General features: G+C 38.7%; 1 protein-coding gene across 6 annotated transcripts in view; it reads left to right on the forward strand.

Annotated features, from left to right (window-relative positions):
• Positions 1–2,729: 2,729 nt before the first annotated feature.
• Positions 2,730–23,929, forward strand: part of NKAIN2 (sodium/potassium transporting ATPase interacting 2) — a 1,030,776-nt gene continuing 1,009,576 nt past the window's right edge. For 2 of the 6 annotated variants that reach the window (XR_010116563.1, XM_055263081.2), the window contains exon 1: positions 2,730–2,922. Coding sequence is in view for 3 of the 6 variants with exons in the window: in XM_055263081.2 (XP_055119056.1) it covers positions 2,809–2,922 (114 nt within the window). In the remaining 3 variants the exon portion in view is untranslated. Of the gene's footprint in view, positions 3,191–23,929 lie in introns of all 6 variants that reach the window. The other 4 variants (XM_055263089.2, XM_055263096.2, XR_010116564.1 and 1 more) reach the window with 3 other exon arrangements.

Raw genomic sequence — 23,929 nt, forward strand, 5'->3', positions numbered from 1 at the left:
GCCAAGAACATGTGCATCCATGATAAAAATATTTGATTTCTCTGAGTTTGTGTATCTTTAGAATGCACATTGTATCAACTCGTGTTTCCTGTGAGAAATGAATGAGACGATGTAGGTTTAGTACATAAGGCAGTAGTTGCACATAGTCAAGTCTCAACATTAAGTGTTTGTAGTTCACACTTCTGAGAATACTGTGCCAATGACGTCAGATGAGGTATAAAATCCCCTGGAGACTGCCTTAGGTTGGGATTCTCAAGAGGCAGGCTCTGACACAAGGATTTGAGTGGTTTATTTCAGAGGTGATCCCAGGAAGCAGTGGTATGAAAGTAGGGAGATGAGGCATGGAAGGGAAGGAAGCCAATTCAGAGCGCATGAATGAGCCAGTTACTACTGTGGGCACCTAGGGCTCAATCTCGGTAGGGACCTTAATGGTGTAGACTAGAACATGTCTGACGGTTTCCCATATGTGGATTGAAGAAGCTGGGGTATTTATCCGCCAATTCCCATCCATTATTGCGTTAGGGTAGCTCTTAGGGCTGGAACCTTATTGTTCAGCCAAGCACCTCCAACGGCTAGAAAACAGACTGTCCCAAGTGATTACAAAAAGGAAAGCATGGACTGAAAAGGCACAGTCCAAGAACTATGGTGGGGCACTGCTGGAGTCAGCTACAGATAGCATTCTGCTTTCCTATACAACCTAAAGGCTATTGCTGGTTGCAGGGAAACCTCTGCAGGATTATGGAGGGATCCATATAAATGTGTTGTTCCTATGATAAATTTGAGGAGGTAATAGAATGCTTTTGACAATATGGCAGCAGCTTCTTGAACAGTCAATTAACTTACAGCTTTCTGTTTGGCAATGCAAAATACCTATAACCCTAGCAGGTACAGGACAGCTAACGTGTATAAAGACAGAAGAGCAACTAAGAGAAACATTTTCCATTAGATAACTCTGGCTTCAGTTTTACCAAAGGCTGTGGAACTATTACCTTCGAGGCTTTGCAGGGCCTAACAGCACATATTGGGCTCTTGGGAATTTTATTAAACATTGAAAGGCACTTTTCAGAAGAAAAGCCCCTTTACAAATGGGACGATTAAAAGCAGACATTCTCATTATAGCAATAAAATATCTGTGCTCCATAAATTTAACAAAGTTAATCCCTTTTTGGCTCCCTAGGACTGACAAATCGTTTCTGAAAATTCAGTTCCAGGCTCTGGAGAATAGTCTCTGCCCTATTCAATTTATTTGTATTTAGTCATTCTGATACGTCATAATGTTGATTCAAAGGAAGCAATCATTCGGGATCCTTGTTTGTGGTTCCCAGCATAACTTTATCCTGTACAAATGCCATTTTTCTCGGTAGGCGCCAAGTTCCAGTAGCTACAGAAAGCTCTCTGCTTGATGTGGCTTCGTCATCTTAATCTCTTAAGAAGGGTGCTAGGGAGTTGGTTGCTATTTAGCTCCCTAAACCATCCTCTTATCAATCGCAACACTTCACCCCAATGAGTCAGTTCTCAGTGGATCTCAACAAATAATCTTCACTTCCTGGAAAAGTTAGGATTGCATTCCTTAGCTGCCCGGGCTAAAAAGGAAACTTGGTCCTAAATAACCCACGCCCCAGGGGCAGCCACTTGGGCCAGCATATTGCGCCCTTCAGCTTTCTGCCCGCAGGTGGCAGCAGCGGGCTCCGAAGCCTGTCTCTGTAGGTAGCAGCCGCTTCATAGCTTCAGGCCAGTGCTCAGCGGAGGCTGGTGCATCTCCACTAGGAATCCACACGCAGCCGGGACTGCTGTGAGGCTGAAGTAACTGAGTATTAAACTAGTCTCCCACTCTTTAATATTTTAAGTGAAAACAAACAGTTTGAAGCAGCAACAGCAACTCATTGCATCCCTATTCCCTCCGGTTGCTAATTTTTCCCAACTCCAGCAGCAACTCGGTCCCCTTCCCCAAGCAGGGTCGGCTCCGTAGCTCTCCGCGCTCCGACCTTTCAGATCCTTAGGAGCCCAGGGGAGGCAGGTCCTGGGCGGTGCGTCCGGGGCCGTCGCGCCCCTTCTCCTCGCCACCTCTGGCCTCTCCGCCACTCGGGCTTTCCGGCCGCTCTGAATGCCTCGGTTGCACCCCTGTTCCATGACCCCAGCCTCCTTCCCTAACCCTCCTCTTCGTCCCTTCTCCCCCGAGCGCGCGCGCACACACACACTCGGTTCGCTCCCGCGGAGTGCCGCGGCTCGGCTCCGGGAGCAGGACCGACTCCAGCTCAGCAAACCGCGGTCATGCCGCCCGGACTCCTCTCCCCGAGGCCCCGGTCCCCGCCGCCGCCGCTTTCGCGCCGCTCCTTTTCGCCTAGACACCGCCGCCTGCGGCCGCCTGGGCGGCAGCCCCTGCCGTCCTCAAAGTTGGCCCCCTGGGAGGGGGCGGCAGGGAGCAGGTTGAAGGATTTGTTGTAGGAGGAGGATTCACATATCTGGGGGAAGGGAGGGGCAGCGCCGCTGCTGGGACGCGGCGCGGACCCGCATCATTGCGCGCAGCAGCCGCTGCAGCAGCCGCCGGGGACCGCGGAGCCCGGACGCCCCCGCTCGGCCCGCGCCCCGCGCCCCGCTCCCCGCTCCCTGCCCCACCCCCGCCCGCCGGGCCCCGCAACGCAGGGCGCCGAGGAGCCGCGGGCTGCGCAGGGAGGCGGGCAGCGGCCCTCGCGCGCTTCTGTCGCCCCCGGAGCCGGCGCGCGGCGAGCGCGCGTCGGGCGGCGGCCGCGCTGGGGGGCGTGAGGCGAGCGGCGCGGGGAGCGGCAGGGGCGAAACTTCGGGGGCCAGATGCCCGAGGGCGCGGCGGCGCTGCCAGGCTGCCGCTGTTGCCCCTGCGGGCCCCGGGAGCGTCTCCGCAGGCGGCGCTGCCCGCGGCGCGGCGTGTGCACCGAGCGAGTGAAGGTATGTGTGGCGGGCGCGGCTGGAGCTGCCGCCGCCGCCGCCGCGCCAGCAGGTCCTAATGCCTGTCACTTCCCAGGACGCTGGCAGCAGCAGCCCGGAGCCCCCGAGCCCTCGGCAGGTTTGCCTGTCCTTCCCCGCAATCTGATTGGATAAAGTGGGGGCTCGACGGTGGCCGACGTGGGACAGTCTGGCTGTGGCAGGGGTCTCGGAAACCATGGGTTATTGCAGTGGCAGGTGCACGCTTATCTTTATCTGTGGCATGCAACTGGTAAGTGACGCTTGGGTCCCCTTATTCTGTAATGTGTCTTTGAGATAGTGGGCAGGGGAGTGCAGTAAAGGGTCTGCCATTGACTAGAATGGAAGAAAAGAATAAAAGAGAAGGTGACAGATATATTGCCTATATTTAAGGTGATTTCAGGGAGACGCACTCTGGGGTACAGGAGAGGTGAGCCTTTCCGTTCCCACCTATTTCTGTCCCTCTTAAGACAGTTTGGCAGGTGCGGGTTAAACTTGTCTTTAATTTCTTTAGGCAAAGCAAGGTGTAGCTCTTGTTCTTAATGCTTTGCATTCCTATTCATGTAACAACGTGATTGTCACCTACAATTTACTGTACAGGTGTTAAACAGAGAAATACGGAATTTTGGACTTTTCTTCTCCATACTAATTTTGCAGTATCTTTGTTTCTTCATAGACATTTTTTTTTTCTTTTTTTTTAAGGAAAATGTTGTCTTTAAGTATAATGCTCTAAAAAAACCACTATTTAGGGCAGATGGTATCCTTACAACAGTCTAATTTAGAAGCCACATTGAGTTTTTAAAGTATGCAGATTGACCAAAAATACTTAGGTGAACTCAGCAACACCATTGTCATAGACGGAACCGGTAACCTTTAAATCACAATTAACACAGACAATTCCAAGAAAAAAATATTCTGTCTTACATTATGCATATTATTGCTCCTGAAATAGATACTGTTGTCTGATTCTATAGGATGGAGAATTGTATGTACTTTTTGAGGAATGTTGTATAGTTGCAAAGAGGCAAGGAACCAATAATGGAAAACGTCATGTCTCTGAATTTCAATTCCCTAAGGGCAATGGAAGGAGGGTCTGAGTAGAGAGTTGAGAGGTGAAAAATATACCACTCGAAGTGGTTAATTTGAGGTAGGAGCTACTTGTTCACACTTGTCATTAAATATATTTCCTTAGAAAGTATAAATTAACTGGAATAGTCATCTACGTTTTCAACAATTGTTTCATAAAGGTTGAAGTGACTACAAGGCAGAAGATGTTTAAGTGTCCAATCAGTAAAGTGTTCAAAAGAGCAAGGATTTGCCATTGAAACTGGCAGAGGAATTCCTTAAGTGTTCTTGTTTATCAGTTGTCATGAAGCCCATGAGTGTTATTGCTGCTTTGTTTAATATTTAGCTGAAACAGTGCTTTTTGTTGTGTGTTGTCTTAGGATGTTTTTCTTTCTCATGGAAGTTATCTGATGGTGTCTATTTTGATCTGTGATTTATGCGCTTATGCACTTGGTTGTAAGACAAAGACGGAATTATAAATGTAATTTTCAGAATGTGGTAGTTTCTCATTGATGTGTAAACCAGTTTATTTTTCTGTACCACAGATTCATATAAGTTTGCAATGAAGGATTTTTACTCTTAATAATAAAGCTAACCAGAACAATGAGGGAGTTTACTTTGTTAAACAATCCATTAGGTTAAGTCTGCCAAACTGTATAAAGGTTTTCAAAACATTCTTATTTTTATATATTATTCAGAAAAAGAATACATTTGCTGATTCACTCTGTGAAAGCATAAAACTGAGAATGAGTGGGTGTGTATGTAGATCATTCTTAAGCTCTTTTCAATTTAAAATTTGAAAAACGTGATTTAACTTCTAATCATGTAACATAATAGGACTTTCTTATGGCAAATGTATGCACTAGGTCTATATGACATTTTGTGTGATGAATACAAACTCCTCAAGAACTTAATTTTAGAAAAGTATAAATATATCAGTAGGGAAGCTATCTATTCAAATTCTTCTAGAATGATAAAGCTAAAGGTTCCTTTGTGTTTTTGTGTGCTCACATATGTGTGTATGTACACATGCTCTTGAGTACATGCATGCATCCATACATACAATGGTGTCTTGGAGAGTTGCACCATCACTTATGAAACAGAAATTCTGAATTATAATTAAGTTCTCTAACAGAATAGACGTAGCTGTAATACAGAAGAGCATAATCTAAGTAAGTGTACATTGGAATCCTAAGGAGTTTTATAGTCTATGAGAATCATGTGATTTTTCCCATTCAGACTTTATGTGCCATCAGGCTAATATAATTAGCAGCCATGTTAATGCAGATGCAGAACAAAAAACAAAGGACAAAGAAAATCCAATTGTTTTGATAGGGTGAAATGATCACACCTTAAAGGACCTCAGAGATTCTTCGTAATTGTTGCTTTTTGGAAATACGGTATTTGATTTTAAATAAAATAATTATTTTGCAAATTAATAGTTGCAAAGCCCTGAACTAAAAAAATAGGTGGGTGTGTGTTTTCCTTTTGCTCTCAATAGATTTTTAAAAACTTTTTATGTCTTTGCGCTATTATGAGTAGATTGTTTTACAAATAAACCAGGTTTCTAGACTAAGTTATGACTCATGTACCATTGACTGAAATAAAAGTTAACCCAGTTTTGTTTACTTCTCAAGTGTTTAGTATGTGTTCTTGTAACATTTGGGCATCTTTTTTTTTGGTAACTGTACAGGTAAAAAGGCCAAAGAGAGTGTAAGTAAGAAACTTTATTCAGTTTCTTTATTATGTGACTTGATTAAGTTTCTGGAAACATTAATCTCCAGTCCTCTAAGCAAAGTATTTGTATTTTAAATGAACTTAAGGGAATATTTTCATCTGTACCAATTTGCAGCTAATCTTAGGAGAGGATGAGGTGGCTTTTGGTATTGTGGATATGGTGATCTCATTTAGTAAGTTATTATCAGACCAGACACGGTGTTTTGACCATTTAACAACTGAGGGAGAGAGGCAGATTCTCCAGAGACATTTACCTGTCAGAATTCTATATCTGTGCTCTAAATTAGTTAAATATACATTTAATTTAATGTTTGGCAGACTACAAGTATTGATAAACATATACTCTCCTCAAAAATCAGGAAATCCGTTTATAAAACAAGAAACTAGAATTCCATACCATAGAGATTCATACAAAACTTCCATTTTATGAAAAACTGTTTCCATATATATCATAAATTAAAATCTTTGAGTTGTATGGTTATGCCAACTTCAGATTTTAGGGTGATTCCTACGTAAAGGAGTATGATCTCTGGAAACAGATTTACTCCATGTGCAGAATCCAGAGCTTAATCTCATAATCTCAAGAAGGTAATTTTCTTTTTATCATTGCTGTCCTTAATACTCAGAAACTGAAGATTTCAGATAGTAACAAAAATCATCACTGCATTTGCAGTGGTGGATGTAGTGGTATAGGACGAGAAGTTTTTAACTTCTTATTTACTATTTGTAACTTTCAGCTTGTGAAAGTTTTGGCATATTTTCCCCAATGTTTGATTGAATCAGAGTTCTTTTATAAATGTTGAAAAAATTACTCTGATATCTCTCAGTGTGAAAAAATACGTTAAAATATGAAAGACTATAACTTAATTTAGACTGAAAGGACAGATTGTTTTCAAGTAAGGAAACTCAAAATCCCCTGTTTTGTACATTAGACCCCTGGGTGGCACAAAGCATGTCATAAACTATTGAAAGAAAGTTTAGATTTACACTCCACAGATTAACACTTGAAAAATGCCACTATTGCCATGAGCTGTATGAAATATTGTTAACTTGGAGCAGGTGCAACTAACAATTAGGTTAGTACACATTGTGTGTGCAGCTGTGTGAAGGAGTACGTTTGAAAATTAAGAATGATCAGTTACTTTCTATCACAGGATTGCTAACCATTTTCAAAGGTACACATTTTTTTTTCCTTAAAATGTCGTGAGTGTAGACTAAATTAAAAACAATTTTATTATAATTATGGAATACTTCAGTGATCGTGATTTTATGCAGTGTTCATAACCATGTGCTATTTTATTACTTTTTAGAAAATAAAGCATTGCCGTGAAGTAGCTTGAAAAGTGCAGGTAGAATCTTATGATATTCCTAGTATACTTCTGACAAGTTTGACCATTCTTCAGAAGTTTATAACTTTATCTGCCACAAAACTTCCTGGCTCAGAGAATCTTAACTTTTTAGGATTCAGATGCCGTTGATGATAACATCTTGAAGTTGTTAACCAAACTTATTCATGAAGAAGACTGAAAATCCCCATACAATACTTTAAGAAACTTATCATGTAAAAATATGTTGAGTTTGCTAAGTTGTAAAATGATAACTTTCTTCTTTTTAAATGTTTTCTATTTCTGCATCCTGAATATTGTTGCATATGGTTTTGTTTTTAATTTATTCTCACTGTAATTCAGCACTACTCTTCTCTGCCTTATGTATACCAAGGGATACCTAGAAACTTCTTCCAGTGTCCAACTCTTGTTTCTTCGTTCACAAAGCAGGTAGCGACTTATTTTCTTGAATACAGCTAAAGTTTCAAAAAGTCAACCCATGTGGAGCTGTTCTCCTGCTTTCTCAAATAAAGGCTTGGATGGGCAGCATTTTTTCTGCAGAGTGCCAGAGTCATCTCTGGCATGGGGCCCGTATGTGGGTAATGACCCAGAAATGCAAATGTGCTTTGCTACCTCCTTTCCCTCTGATGCTGCTTTACTTTGAGGTCAGATTCTCTACTTGCCCAGTCAGGAATTTCAGAATGGAAGTCAGGGATTCCTTAAAATAGGAAGTCTTTATTTTTTGTTTTTTATTTTTAATATGTGTGTGGTTGAGAGAAATAAAATCTGAGAGTCAGAAACATATTTTAACATTTCTATGTTGATCCTGGAAATATAAATACAAAAGTTAATGGCACCAATTGCATTAAGTATTTGTATATACAGATAATGCCTAAAATTCCAAAGGTTGTATTTCAGTTATGTTATTTGGTAGAATTTCAAACAGCGCAGTATCTTTTTTTCATAAGCAGTTTTGAAACTAATATTGCTATTAATGGAAATTACCCTATTTCCAATAACACACAAATGTCAGAAATGAAACACACACATAGGAAAAATATTTGTTTCCCATTTTTTTTTTTCTGATATAATGAACTCTTCTGATTTTTGTTATTTTTTTCCCCTCATGGAAACTTGATTGTTGTTTATTTTCAATATAATAAAATACATAAGCCATCAAGATACAATGTATGTAGGGCTACCTTTTTTCGTAACAATGATAGAATAAGTACTCTATTTATTCCTAATTTCTAAGGATGGAAATAAAATTATCTGAAGCATCTGTTCTTACCATTCCCGAGAAATTAAAGCACATTTAAAAATTATGAAAGAACAAGATAAACTTATAGATCATTTTCTTTCTCCAGGTTATGGTAGAAATGAAATTTATAACTTGGTTTTCTCTTCTTTTAGTATTTCAGCAGTTCATATTTTGTAATACTCCTGTGCACATGTGTGCACGTAATAAATTTGTTACGCTTTTTCTTTTGTTAAAAAGTATTTCAGTTGTGTTTAGATCTAAAATGCTCAATATATAAAGAAATTACTAGCTTCATCTTCCTGAAATAAGTATTTTTCTTTTTCTTTCCTTGAATTATAAAACAGGCACTGGGTCTAGCTTATAGGAATATTCTAAGATTTAATCTTATGCAGGTATAGACTCTTTGTTTTTCCAACCTGAAATAAGAATAAGGTGACTTCAAAAGCTTTTAATTTTTACCCTTTCAGCTACTTGTGGATCACATGCTAACTTGATCCCTGTAAAAACTCCTTGAAATGCTACATATAAACTGATTTTTATGTGCATTTTGAAATGAATAATTTTTTCATTTCATGCATTTTTAAATAATTTGTTATGCATTTAAAATCTGGTTTTATAAAATAATAATGAAAACTATTATTTATTGTAAGCTTGTTCTTGGCTAAATATGTTCCCCCCCACCCACTGAATCCTCTCTGGTAATCCTATGAGGTAGGTAATAGATATTAATATCCTCACTTTACCAGGGAGGGGATGGAGACCTTGAAACGTTAAGCTGTGTTTTTAAGTCATCCTCTTAGTAAGTGGAGAAGCTTGGATTCAAACCCCGGTCTGTCTGAATCTCAGCCTGACTCTGAATCTGTGCCACACTGCATCCCTTCCATGTGAAATAAAACTATAGCAGCCTCTCATGTTTGTTTTACTAACGAAAGTAAGTACCTACCTACTAATTCCTTAGTGACCCATTAGTCAACACCTAGGTTTAGAGAGGTGGGGTTGATTGATATCAGGCTACTGTCCAAACCTGACCGACTTAGGTAATCTTGGGGTTTGACAACTATGAGCAGCTGGTATATGGACTAGAGAATAAAAGGGCAGAAGGGGAAGCTCCCCACTGCAGAGCAAGTATCCATTGCTGTTCTCATGCATTTGGGCCAACTTTTGACAGATAACCATGAAATAGGGTCTTGGAAGTTTGATATGTAAGCTTAAAATGTATTATATGGAAAGAAAAAATATATTCATTTTTTAAAAATCCAGCTCTTTTTAAAACCACTCCTTGATGAATGGCCAGTGCACAGTATTGTTATTTGCCTGTTTTTGGTTTGTTTGTTTGCTCGTTTGTTTTTTACATGCTCCAAATCCTAAATTCATCCAGACCACCATTGACTAATAATATTTGCCATTATTATTGTACTTGGGAAGAAATAGAGTAAATATGTTATTTAAGATACGTATTGAATATGCTTGAACACATTTTGAACCTGAGTGTGCATCAGAATCTCCTGCAGGATTTTTAAACGTAGATTTTTGGGCCCTCCCCTAGAGTTTCTGACTGCAGAGGCCTGGGCTAGGACCAGATAATTTGTATTTCTAAGGAATTCCCAGATGATACTGATGTTGATGATCAGACACCAAATTTTCAGAACTACTGGCCTAGAATATGTGTCTTCACCTAACGGTGTTACAAGAGAACGTGAACCTATTTTTGAAATTCTTTGATTCAACTAGGTAATTAACTAAATTCTTCCTATGGCCTTCTACTGATGTGAAAGAAAACTTTTCTTCAGGACCTATTTCTGACTTTTAGCTTAGTTCTATTCAGAAGTTTAAACAGGAGAAATGCAAGGTCTTTCCAGCACGTTTGTGTCTTTGCAATGAATTGAAATATAGAAGAATCTGAAAGCAAGCACCCTCATGTCTGGTAATGCTAGAACAGAATTGGATCCTTCACCTGCCTTTCTTTACTAGCCTAGCCACTCATTAGGGTAAGCATAGCGCTGGGGTGGGGGTTAGGGGGTGGGGGAGAGAGGGAGAGAGAAAGAGAGAGAGAGAGACTGAAAAAGTACTGGGCTAATTTAGAAGCTGGATTTTAATATACTGAGAGAGACAGACAGAGAGAGAGAGAGAGAGACTGAGAAAGTACTGGGCTAAGTTAGAAGCTGGATTTTAATATACCAAGGAGTCCAGTGCTTCTGTATTGGGTGACTAAATAACTATGACTTTGCTTGAGACATTTATATTTCTGGGTGCTGTTTCCTCGTTTGAAAAATAGGGCAAATAATTCCTTACCTATTTACCCTATAGAATAGGAGTATCTAGGGGAGATAATATGCTTAAAGTTAACATCTTTACAGTTTTAATGTTTTAACCTTTCAGAACAGTTCATCTAATGAGCCCAGGAGTAGTTATAGGGATGTTTATGGCCAGTGGCCCTAGTTGGAATAACTGGGTTTTTTTCGTAGAATCATTTTTTTCTTCACCCACCTATAAATTTTGTGAGGCTTTATAAATAATTCAAACACTAGGTACAGGTAGTTTGAACTAGATAATATGCTATATGCCTGATACACCTACTTTAAGTATTCATTAAAATGAAACTTGGATTTTACAAACAAGTCAACATTGTTATTCAGGCCAGTATTTCTAAAACTGTGTTCTGTGGACACTAGTTCAGCAAGTCATTCTACTGAGCAAGAACTCTTATGCCCCCCACTGCCCCCACCCTCAAGGGTCACAGTGCGTATTAGCATATTAGCAGCTACAGGAAGTCCTGCACTAAACCTCTGCTTAATTCCATTTAACTCAGCAAATATTTACAGAGTGCTTGCAGTGAACCAAGAAATGTCTTTTTCTGATATCCCCTATTAATCTTCCGTGGAACTAGCATTTTCAGCAATACTTTTCAGTGAAATATTACTCCAGGCTAATGATGCAGTCTACAAGTTAATATTCAGTGATTGCCTAAACAATGTTTAAAGGTTAAGAATTCAGTACAGAAACTCAACTGATTAAGCAGATATCTAACAAATAATGCATAAAGATATTTAAGAATATAGAATATTATCAAGTTATTAAAACAAATGAATAGAAACTTGTTTTCAGGTGCTTGGCTATTTTATATTATATATGTTCACTTGAGTTTCTTGAAATTATGTTTCAGACACTAAAATCAAAACCCTTAACTGAAGCCCAATCAAGTCCAATTGCTGATGTTGCAGAGGTTGACATGTTGCAGTAGTTTTGGAACTTCTGATATTTAGAACTCCAGAACACCTTGGAGAGGGCATTTGCAGAAGCACTTTCTTTTTAAGGCAGTGGATGAGGAGCAATGTCTGTATCCTACATCTCTAAGCAGGCTAGCTTTTCCAGCATCTCAGCCTACATATTTGCCTTAGGCGGGGGAGTGGTGAAGAGTCCTCATTACTGACTTTTGTTTTTTAATCAATGCATTACACTCTAAAACAGTAACACATTTAAAACCCCCAACAATGTTGCATTCTTTGGAAACAAATGAGTCTTAGTTTGAAATGGAGGAATCAAATTGGTACACCCTACTCTTAACAGAAGTCTTTGTGTGCATCTGTATTATTCTAATTACACAACAGAATAAGGAGATATTTCAAATCCTTTAACTGACAGCTGTGTATCAAATGATGGAAGGGTCTATGTTACATGTGAACTGTTCGGTGGTAGGGAATTCATAGTATCCTAACCTACACGGGCTTGTAGCCATAAGAGATATACAAGGTGGATCACCCAGAGTATTATTTGTATTATGGTCTCTGACACCACTTGGAAACAAAAGTTGTAAGAACCTCTGCAAGCTACAATGAGAAGAGAAAATTATACTGGGGTGGAGTTCTGCCTTCTGTGGTCTTGGCCTCTGGAGAAGGGCTGTGCTGATTGTCCCAGGGTTGAGCACTTCTTTTGTTATGGCACCTGCAGTGGTGGAAGGCACCTTGATCCTGGGAATCATAATTCTTCCTGGTGGGCATAGTGATTCTGACTTCACTTTCTTGTTAGTCTATAAACTAGAGATAAGGTACCCTGTAAGAGATGATTGCTTTGAAGTGCAGGGATGATTTTAGGGTTTGTGGATATGTTTACTCCTAGTTATTGGGAACTGTTATAGAATTACATATTTGAAGGCTTTTAGAAACTATTGTAGATTTGGCCAGGTGTGGTGGCTCATGCCTGTAATACCAGCACTTTGGGAGGCCAAGGCTGGTAGATCACCTGAGGTCAGGAGTTCGAGACCAGACTGGCCAACACAGCAAAACGTCATCTCTACTAAAAATAACAAAAATTAGCGGGGCATGGTGGTGCGTGCCTGTAGTCTCAGCTACTCAGAAAGCTGAGGCATGAGAACTGCTTGAACTCGGGAGGCAGAGGTTGCAGTGAGCCAAGATCATGCCACTCCAGCCTGGGCAACAGAGTGAAACCCCATCTCAAAATGTAGATTTGATGATACATAGGTGGTATATAAAGAGCTCTGGACCGTTTTTTTTTTGTCTTTTTTCTTTTTAAATAAAACTTGCTCACAACTTTAGTGATTAGTGAACCTATAGCCTGAGATTTTCTCAAATATTGGAGCAATGTATAGGATTATGAGTTTCTTACCTTTATCAACAAGAATTAATGGAGTTTCATTTTTGACCATGTTTTATAAAATGTGGTTCCATTTTATTCACCCAAAGGATGGTAAATTACAGCTGTTCAGTAGTATTTATGAGTTTGCCTTTTCTATGCACCTGGAATTAAAGGCTTCTTTCATTTTCCTACAAGGCAGGGGGTGGAGGGAAGGGTGGAACTCCTGAATGTCTAACAGTTCAGAAGCAGTTAAGTACTATTCTACTTAAAACAATGTTTTAAAATTCATTGTGAGTTGGAATCCACAATAAATTGAATTAATGAATGAATTCATAGATTACTTTTCTTAAGAACATATTTCTGGTTGTATCAAAAATGTTCCTGGGAAGTTTCACAGGCTCTTAGAGATATAGGGCAATGCATTTTCAGTTTACCATTTTATAGACTGTCCTGGAATAGATTTATTTTTATTTAGAAAAGCTGCCTTAAAAATCAGGCAAATAGCATAAGTTCAGTTTACATTTAGTAAATATTAATCTTGCAACAACTATATTTGGTGACATTTAATTATATTCCTCTTTTATTAAAATCCTTAAGGGAGACCTGTGGTTTTCACTTTCTTTTCATAAGAAAGAGGTGTTAATGATCACTCTGTTACTGTACCTACCTTTACTCACACTCTGTTAAGTACCTTAAACTCATGTCATATTTTTTCCCTTACATTGAGAGAAATAAACCCCAATGAATTTTTTTTGAAGTTTACATAGTGATTTGATGCAAACTTTATACACAAACTAGGGTCGTTGCATATTTCCTACTGGTAGGCCCATCTTTTAATTTAGTCTTTCATAATGTGAATAAAAATGTTACATGCAATGGATGAAGAGCCAGATGTGCAGGCCCTGCTCTGGCTGTTGGGAGATGAAGACCCTGGAAAACATTTGCCCGGAATGGTTCTTAGCCTGCAGTGCTGTGTTGCAGTCATGATCATTTAAAAGTGAATGAAGTAATGAATGAATAGTGGGAGGAAATTAAGTAATTACTAAATCAGCTTCATCAAGTAGGATTTATGAAATGTCCACATATGAATAGCATAATGAACATGTGCTGAATAAATTAAGTGTGTGTTTCTACCCTTTGGCAATTAGGATATGATGTAACTGAAAAGAATGTCAAGCCATGTTTCTATCGTAAATCTAGTATCTAGTGGTTTTAATAATTCAAGATTAGTTTAAATTGCAACCTGTTCATCATTTATTTATTAAGCCATGTTACTTACTTATTATGCTAGAAGCTAAACATGTTTTACTGTCTTTCATTCATTGTGTACTATAAAATCACATTTATACTTACTGTAAATAAGATCAATTTTGGTGAGACATAAATGTGGATGTCTGGGTCATTTTGCCCCATTTTAAAGTGTTAATTCATATAAGTTAAATTCATATTATCTAGTATTTAATGCATTTGATGCAACATTACTTCCAAGGGTTTTGTTAGAACATAAATAATGAAGTTAATTTTGTCTTTATTTTTCATATCTCTAGAGCAGTAGTTTTGAATGTTTTTTGTTTGTTTTTAGTTTGTTTGGCATGGAATCTTGCGAATCTGATAAAAGCTGTTAACTCTCTTACCAGAAAAATGGGCTTCAAAAATTTGTGAACTCAATCTATGAAACTTAGATGAAATTTTTTTTGTCTGCCATTTCATGAAGAGCTTCTGCTTATCAGCAATTTTGATTCAGTTACTTTGAGCTCAGGAGACATTTAAGAGATTATATACATACTTGATACATACAATTATATATTGTAAAGATATACATGTGTGTATATAGTGTGCAAGTGTGTGTGTGTGTATAACGCAAAATTTGAGAAGCCAGGAGTAGAGTTGGGGAGTAGAACCAAACTGACCTCTGTCAAGGAGATTAAATGTGGCATGTGGATATTACCCTTAATATAGGGCAGCGTGATAAGAACTTAAGAGAATTAAGAATAAAATACAAAGGAAATTTACGGGAAGGATTAGTTATCTCCTCATAGGTTGATCAAACAATATATGGGGGCCTAGTATACGACAGGGAGGATTTCTATAGCTAGAGATTGCAGAAAAGAGTATCCCAGGTGGAAGAAATGATGGTAGTAGAAAGGTGAGAATGAAAGAATATGTGTGGGACAACGAAAGGTCCAGATGAATGGCATGTAGGGAAGAATTGTGAGGTGACTCAGGGAATGGAAGGGATAGGAGTCTGGTTTAGTCTGGTTCATGGAGGAACTTGAGCTCCTTGGAAGGAGTTTGGGACCTTACAGAATAGGATATAGGTCTATAGGTATCTGTAGATGTTAATCGTCAAGGTGCATGTCCCAGTGCCCTACAGTAGAATAAGAAACAATACAATGTGAGAGTGAAGGCTTGAGGTTTGGAGCAAGCCCTGTGGGGAATGTGAGGGCAACGTAGTAATAAATTAAAAGATTGCTAAACTGCTTCAAAGTCCCTGATGAAATTAGGTGGCAAGCATTTGTAAGAGAACCAATTATTTCTCCAACAGTATTCAACTTTCTAAGAATTGGAATGAAAAAGCAGAAAATGGAAGTTGCAGGGCTTTTGAGAGCTCTAAGATGACAGTGAGAATAAAATGTCTGAGCACAGGTAGGTGTGGGTGGGAAACCATGCTGTCAGAATGGGAATGGGTAGTTAGATGATTGAAATGCCAGGCAAACATTTGAGAATAAGGAGGTGGGTACAGCAGAAGTGAGACAATAGAAGAGGTGAGAGGTAAGGTGGTGGTGGTAAGAGACAAGAACAGAAGTCTAGATCTTGAAGAGGAACACTTCCTGGATGACGCAAGGCCCTTGATTGGCCACGTAATTGGTACAGGGTCTAGTTATTGAGAAGGATAGGAGGCAATGAAGCTCAGCTGTTAGAAGAATCATCGTTGTACATTTTGGTTTTATTAAAAATGCTTGGAAATAAGAGACCTAAGAGGAACACAGTGAGGAGAGAAAAAGATTGTTCTGGGGGTTGTACATACTGGTGAGAGTTTGGGGAGAGTTTGGTGTAAGCAGATGAAAGGAGCTGGAACAGAATGATGTTTAGGGAAAGTCTGGAGACAACTGGATGGTTGGGGATGATTTTGGAGGAATAGAAATGTTTGTTTAATGAACATGTGAATGGAGTGATTATGGAAAGAGTAAGGTAGGCTTCAGGCAAAGCATTTTTCTCAATGTTCACAACATTGCCATTTTGGAATGATAATGATAATTATTTGTTGTGAGGAGCTGCATTGTGTATTATAGAATGTTTAGCAACAACCCTGGCCTTTATACACTAGTTGGAGTAGCATACGCCCCGTTGTGACAACCAAAGTGTCTCTAGATTTTGTCAGATTGCAAAATAGTCACTTTGTCGAGATCCTCTGAGCCAATGCAGAGAGCTGGAAAGAGCACTTAGAAATAACAGGACACTTTCTTCATCTTAGAGTTTGAATTGTCCAGAGGGCAGCTGAGGAGATTGTGAAGAGAAAGACCAGACTGGAGCCTGACAGTTGCAGACCCGTGAGAGTCATGCTCCTTATCCTGAGGCCCATGTCAGAATCATCTGGAGTTTTCAAAGATGTCAACACCAGCACCCCTTCCTCCATCCCCTCGACCTATGCAAACGGAATCTTCAGGGAGGCAACCCAGCCGTGTAGCCATTTTGAAAACTCCTTAGATTATTGTGGTGTGTTTCCAAGCCAGTGGTAAATGAGGAGAGCAGGCACGTGAATAGTGGGTATGAAGGCATGGGGAAAAAACAGGATGAAAGTAAAAGAAGATTGGAAGGTAGGTTGAGACATACATTAGGAAAGGGGGGTGCTGAATAAGCATTTGTGGGAGTATTGACTGGAGAGGCAATGTTGAATCTAGATTTATTTGAAAGCTACTTTTTATGGTCAGTTATGTACTCAACCAAGCCTTCAGTATTCTTGGCTATTTTACTCAGTTTACTTTGAGCCAGGTGGATTTCATCTAAGATTCAGTGAATGTCACCTTTCTTTTAGTGCCAGTAAAAACTGCAGATGAATATTTGACACTTTTAATTTGTGTTCTCCCAGATGCAATATTCTGTTAAAATATGCATATAGTATATGTTTCTTCATGAAATGTCTTAAAAAGATTTAAGATAGGAATGCATATTAATTTTCAGATGTATAATTATTGTTGACATGCAGGGCAAACATGTATTTCTGAATGAAGAAGTTTTAGGTCCAAGTATGAGTTTTTAATTCAATAAAATATTTGGATAAGAGTTAAGAACAATATGATTGTAAATTTAAAAATTATGTTTTAGACTCTAACAAATTTTAAAACTTCTTATGGAAATACACACACACACACACACACACGAATCATAATCAGGAACTTCTGTTTGAAATAATATTAAGCTATTAACATTTTTTAGGTGATCCCAAACCCAGGAATGTTCGGCAAGAATTTTAATATTTGATATCCTAATTCACCAGAAGGCCCGGTTATTGCCAAAGAAGCATAATAAAACAGCAGAGATTTATCTTTTTAAATTATCCTATCTGCTGTATAATTTTGCTTGATCCAATTTGATTTCTTTCGGTAACACTTTTTTGGTGGACTCTAATTTGCATGCCTGGAGAAAGGGGAGTAAATTACAAGACTTCTTGAAGGTCTTTTTAACTTGATGGTTTTATGATTAAATCTTGCATCTTAAATTGCCTTTCTCTGGAAGAACCAGGCATTTCCGGCTTCATTTTTGTGTAGAGGAAATTCATATATCACCTCATGTGTTTTTCTCTAAGAAAGAACCAGACAAAATAGCAGTAATAGAGGCAAAACAAACAAACAAAATGTTATAAATTTAGAACTAAATGTAGATGAGGCTTATCTTATTTGCAGTTCTCCAAGGATGTACTTGGGTCCACTGAAAGTCCAGGTGAGTGGAAAGGTGTGTGTTTGTTTGTGTGTGTGTTAAGTGGGTGTAGGATGTGTAGGATGGGAGCAAAGGGGGAATGAAAATGATACCATTCATAGGTGTTAACTTCGTCAGGAGTTCTGGCTATATGTGAGAAGAGGAAAGTGGGTTAACTCAGAATACATTCTTTATTTCTTAGTATATTGTTCTTCTGGATGTGGTAGGTTTTCAACAGGTCTCGTTAATAGATAATCTGCAGTGCTCAGGGTGAAAAGCAGGAGTCTTCCATCTGAATGCCTCAGGAATAGTATCAATGCAGAATGAAATACAGACAGAGATTGGAGAAAGACTACTGTATTCAGTTGAAGCCAGTGGAAGTTTAGGTGGGCCCGATTGCAATTATCCCCCACTGGAATTTAGCCAGGGCACACATTAGTGCATGCTACTTTCTGTCTAGCCTAATTAAAGGATTGTTGAGAACTGACAAAGTTGGCTGACTTGCAAAAGTCAGTGCTTGCTAAAACTTGTAAGTTATAAGTACTTAACAATATGACCTGATTTTTATGCTGGGGTCATCTTTTTAATTAAAGTTTTCCAATCATCTAATTAGAAAATACAGTCTGAACTGAGTCTGGAGGATTCTGAGTCTTACTTGCTAATTTAAAGAAAAGTGGAAGGAAGAAGAACAGCTCCCAATTAAAGCAATGCAATGGAAAGCTGGTTTTGGACATGCCCTTGGAGATGCCCCATACCAGCAGGGTAATTATTTAGGATGCACTTCCAGTAAAGAGATGTTAAAGGGACACCAGTGAGTAGCTTTTAAAAGTAGAAATCTGTGCCAGTCCCCAAATTAACTCTTGGACTAGAATGGAAAGCTGGAAAGCATGACCAGCACTACAGATTTATGAGAAAGAGTTTGCTCATTGCTTTAGAAGTTATGCTTGATTTTTTTCAGCTCCAATAGTACTTTCTTAAAATAGAGGAACGAAAAGAGCAGTTTGGGCCTGGCGCGGTGGCTCACGCTTGTAATCCCAGCACTTTGGGAGGCCGAGGCGGGCGGATCACGAGGTCAAGAGATCGAGACCACAGTGAAACCCCGTCTCTATTAAAAATACAAAAAAATCAGCCGGGCGTGGTGGCGGGCGCCTGTAGTCCCAGCTACTCGGAGAGGCTGAGGCAGGAGAATGGCATGAACCCGGGAGGTGGAGCTTGCAGTGAGCCGAGATCGGGCCACTGCACTCCAGCCTGGGTGACAGAGCAAGACTCCGTCTCAAAAAAAAAAAAAAGCAGTTTGATAATGTTGGTATATTTTACGTGATAACCTGACACTTTAAAAAAGCTAGATAAAATTCTCTGTATTTTCTAAAGATAAGGTCCTGGAACTGAGATGTCACATTTAAGTCCTTAATAGCCTCGAATTTAGTTGTCATCAGTGTCCTTATAATAATACCAGGCTAGAGCAGTACTGCATTCAAAATAAAAATCTTTCAAAACACTCCAATCAACATCTGCTATGTGCCACCCACTGGACTAAGCAGAAAGTATTAAAAGAAGGACAAAAAGGGTGTGGCCAATGCAAAGGATACATTGATTAGTGTGTATATGGCAGTTCACTAGTTACTCAAAGTTTCTGATTCTCCTGCTTACATAGCTAAATGAACTCTTAGTGTTTATATATAGGCACTAGAAAATGCACTATTGGGACAGAGAAGAAAATAAATTATTTCTTTATGATGAAATTAAAAGGACAGAAGATAACTTTTAATTTTTGTTGGAGATTTTTAAATAAGATGGCTGTATTATAAGTGGCCTTGATCAGTTCTGTAGATACATGTTTGTAGATGCACTTCCCATTAATGTGGCAGCAACAGAGGAGAGTGTGGTGGAACCAGTATGCTCCCTCTGCCTTTCCATGCTGACCATCCAGATGCTTTATAGATGAATAAGTGAAGCCAGGATCTAGGTGGCTGTGCCAGACCAGAATCTCTCCTTGCCAGCCATTCTGTAGATCATGAGTGGAGATCACAGGTTGACCAGAAGTATATTTATTTATGTATCTTGTAACTGAATTGAATTTCTTAAAATTTGATACTTGCTTGAAATTAATTGGGATATTGTTGCCAACATTTTGCTATTTAGCCGTACCCCTCAACGCTTTTGATTTTGTTTAAAGCCTATAGGAAAATGCTACCTAACTTAAAACTTGAAACTTAAAATATTACTCGTCCATTCTTCTGTAAGATACTTACAAATAAGACATGTCAAGTTAAAATTGCAGTTTTAGGCCTCATTCAAGAAACAATTAGAATGAATATATCACAAACCATATGGGGGAAAACACTTTAGCTGTTTCACAATGAATTGCCCTCAAAAACAAAGCAGCTGATGGTTTACACCAAGGACATTGATCAGGATTCATTTGGGCTGTTGCTATTGTGTTTTAATGAGTAACATTACATGCCAGCCAATCACATGTCACTAGATCATTATACAAATTGACAGTTTGGAAGAGTATAAAAAACGCTGACCTGAAAGGGGAATTCTGTAGAAGTGAGATGTAGCCACTGGATATTTACATATATTTATCATTCATTTTTCTTGTTGTTGAGAAATTGAAATAACTCTTTAATGAAAATGGCTCCTTCATATTGTCTCTCACTATTTTAGATCAGGCACCTTATTTTTAGTTTGGAGAATGAGAGCAGCTGGTGTCAGGCCAGGTGCTGATAGTACTAATGTTGATGTAAGATGCTGCTCAAATGGACAGTGCAAAGGGAATCATTGTCCCTTGATTTGATCATGCTGGCTCTAAAATTTATTTTTTGATTTGGCATTTGACTTTGCATTATACTCAAAGAGCTGGAAATCACAAAGCCGTGCAGCTGCAGAGTATATCTAGATATAGACCCTGTAACATTACCTCATAAACCCAGCACTCAGTATTAGCAGTCTTTGTAAATGGAAGAATTCTGTTCTGTAACAAAAGGTAGTATTTTTCTTTATACTGTGAGGGAGGCCTATAGTTTGAAACCACTGTGGGTGTGTGGGGGAGAAGCAGGGGCTGAGAGCTGGAGCAAGGAGTGTGGCTGTGGGAGGATGAGGGAGCTGTGAAGTTCAAAAATACTGTTGGCTTTTAAGGTCTCCATGACCCTTGAATATGGGTATGAGTGAAGTGATTTTAGAATCTAAGAAGATTTCAAATATTTTTCTTAAAGCTAGTAAGAGTAGAAGGGGATGGATTATCTGAAAATCTGAAAAACCAGAAGTCAATTATTATGCACACACAGCTAATTGAATTTGAATACTTTTTCTTTTCAGCATCCATTTTTATATTGATGATTTTTCCCTTTAGAATGAGAAAATATGATTCAGATTAAATAATCACTTAACATAAATTAACTCTTTCAAACCTTATGTGGAATTAAGAACGAAAGAACTATTGCTTAGGAAATATTAATTTGAACTTTGTTGCCACATTTAATGAGATAATGTACTATACCCAGGTAAGTGATTTACACAAATGCCAGAATTCTTTGCACTCGGATGACTGTTAAAAAAAATAACTCCCAGTTTTCTGACAACTAATTTTTTATGCCTTGTTTGTGTCCTCTTCTCTTGGCACTTCCTAACATTGGACATTTCCGAAGGCCTAGTTCTTTATTTGCTATTCGTCTTTAAGTTTTGCTATTAGAATTAAACATTCTGGAGTTGATAAGCCAGTTGGTTAAGAAATATTTATTGGAAACACACAGTTGGACATTTACAGAGCCTGGTATTGTGGAATACAAGGAAATAAGATACAATAAGGAGTTTTCCATGTGGTTAGCAATATTAGAATGCTTAGACTATCTTAGGGAGGTTCACTGATGTGGTCGGTCTAGTTGAGTATTAAACAATGGGTAACATTTACATGGTTTAAATCAGAGTTTAGAAGGGAGGCATGAGACTGGGTTTATGGGAGACATGATCCTCCCATTTAGGTTGAAGTATTTTGGGAGGTGTAGTGGGGTTGTGAAAGAATAGAGTTGGGTAAGATTATGGTTTTTTGGAGTATAATGTTTGTGAGAGCTTAGCTGCTGGAATCTTGTCTCCAAAATTCCTGTGACTTTGCACAAATTGTTTCTCTATGCCTCAATTTCTTAATCTGTAATAGTATTTACTTCAGAGAGCTGTTGGAAGAATTTGAGTAGTTAATGCATATAAAATGTTCAGAATGGTCACTTAGAACTTAGCACTCCATAAATGATATTTTTTGACATTATGAAGAGTTTTGAAATCTAGCAAAAGATTTTAAATTTTATGTGATAAGTAACATACAGCCAGGATAAATTCCTTATTATATAGTACCATGTTCAAAGCAGCATTTAAGGAAAAGTAAGTAGAAAATAGAGGACCAATTCAAACGGAGGAGGCTGGGGTCAGGAAGACCACCTGCTAAGCTGTAGTATTCGGAAATATCAGGTTTAAGTTAATGAGAAGCTAGGATAATAGCTACAACAAATATAGTGATTAATAAAACCAAAGCCTGTATTTTCTTTACAAAACACTTTTGACATAACAGTACGTCCTGGATACAACAGTATCTCTAATTTGGAGATAAAGAAGTGGAAACTTAGTGCTGCCTTCTATCATTGTGGTAAGAGTGGAAATAGTGGATACAAATCAGATACCTGAGGATCTTTAGAGAAGTAATTGTTGAGATGTGTTGACAGATGGGATAGTTTGACAGAACAGTTGAGAGGGTGCTAGGTCAGTTCTCAGAGGGAGGAGTAAGAAGTGACATTACTTTTGGGAGGAAATTGAGTTGGGAGAGGGAAACCAGTTAAGTGAGAGTGATAGGAACTTGTTTTGAATTATTTTGTACTTGATGTGACCGTAGCAAAGGTGATGGAAACGTACCTAGGCAGTTGCAGAATGTGTTTAGAGGTCAAGCTTATCAACTCAGTCTTGGGCCTTATCAACAAGTGGGAAGCAAGAAGAGGGCTGGGACTGTGTATTCAGAAATGCCACTCAGGGGATTTGAAGAGAAGAAGAATTATTGAAGAGAAAAGAAGAAATTTGAGTAGTTGGAGAAGGATTAGGTAGTATATCATCAAGAGATTCAACAAGAGGAAGGAGCAAACCAGAAGGGTGAAACACTGAAGAGAAATTCAAGGAGGAGGAGGAAGACTGGGAAAGCATTTGGATTTGAAATTCAGGGAGTTTTTGATAGGGTAGTTTCATCAGCATTAGAAAAATCAATGTGAAGTACTTAAGAAGAAATAAGTAGTTAGGAATAGATGGAAAACATAGCATATTCTTTAAGAAATTAAAAAATACTGAGCTGGGAAGTAAGATCCTTGGGGTTTAGCTTTAGATTTGCCATTAACTGTATGACCTTTGATACTTTGTCTGTAACTAATAGAATTTATCTGCATGTAACTGAAAGTACTTATTTTTCATTTAGGAAGCACTTCCGACCTTTTTGACAATCTTGTTATATATAGAAATAGAACACATAGTCAGGATCCTGAAAATAAGTGGAAGAGGCCCCTGAGGTTCCAGACAGACAGATCTCACAAAGTCCATGCACTAACACTTATGCACATTACCAATAATCACCACCCACAGGCTTTCACTGAAACTGCCTTATTCCTAGACTGAACTATTATACATGAACATGATTATCTATATTGTAAAGTGCAGCAAGCCATTTGAGAGGACAAGGTGAAGAAAGATCTTTCTGGGAGCTACACTGGTGGCAATAAAAATTACATTACCTATTAAAAACTAAAGGTGCAAAAACCTGTTTAGCTACAGTTAAAAAGAGTAGCAGTTTGAGGACATTTTGGGAGGGTACCATCAGCTCCTATGCACCTCACTTGCCTTTGAGGGCCTTATTATAGAAACTTGGAGTACTTTACAATTTAAAAACTACTATCCCATAGAGCATTAGGACAAATACCTAATGCATGCAGGCCTTAAAACCTAGATGATGGGTTGATAGGTGCAGCAAACCACCATGGCACACATATACCTATGTAACAGACCTACATGTTCTACACATGTATCCCAGAACTTAAAATTAAAAAAAAAAAAAAAAAAAGGAAAA

This window comes from Symphalangus syndactylus, chromosome 2 (assembly GCF_028878055.3).
Source record: "Symphalangus syndactylus isolate Jambi chromosome 2, NHGRI_mSymSyn1-v2.1_pri, whole genome shotgun sequence".
In the NCBI taxonomy this organism is placed as follows: Eukaryota; Metazoa; Chordata; class Mammalia; order Primates; family Hylobatidae; genus Symphalangus; species Symphalangus syndactylus.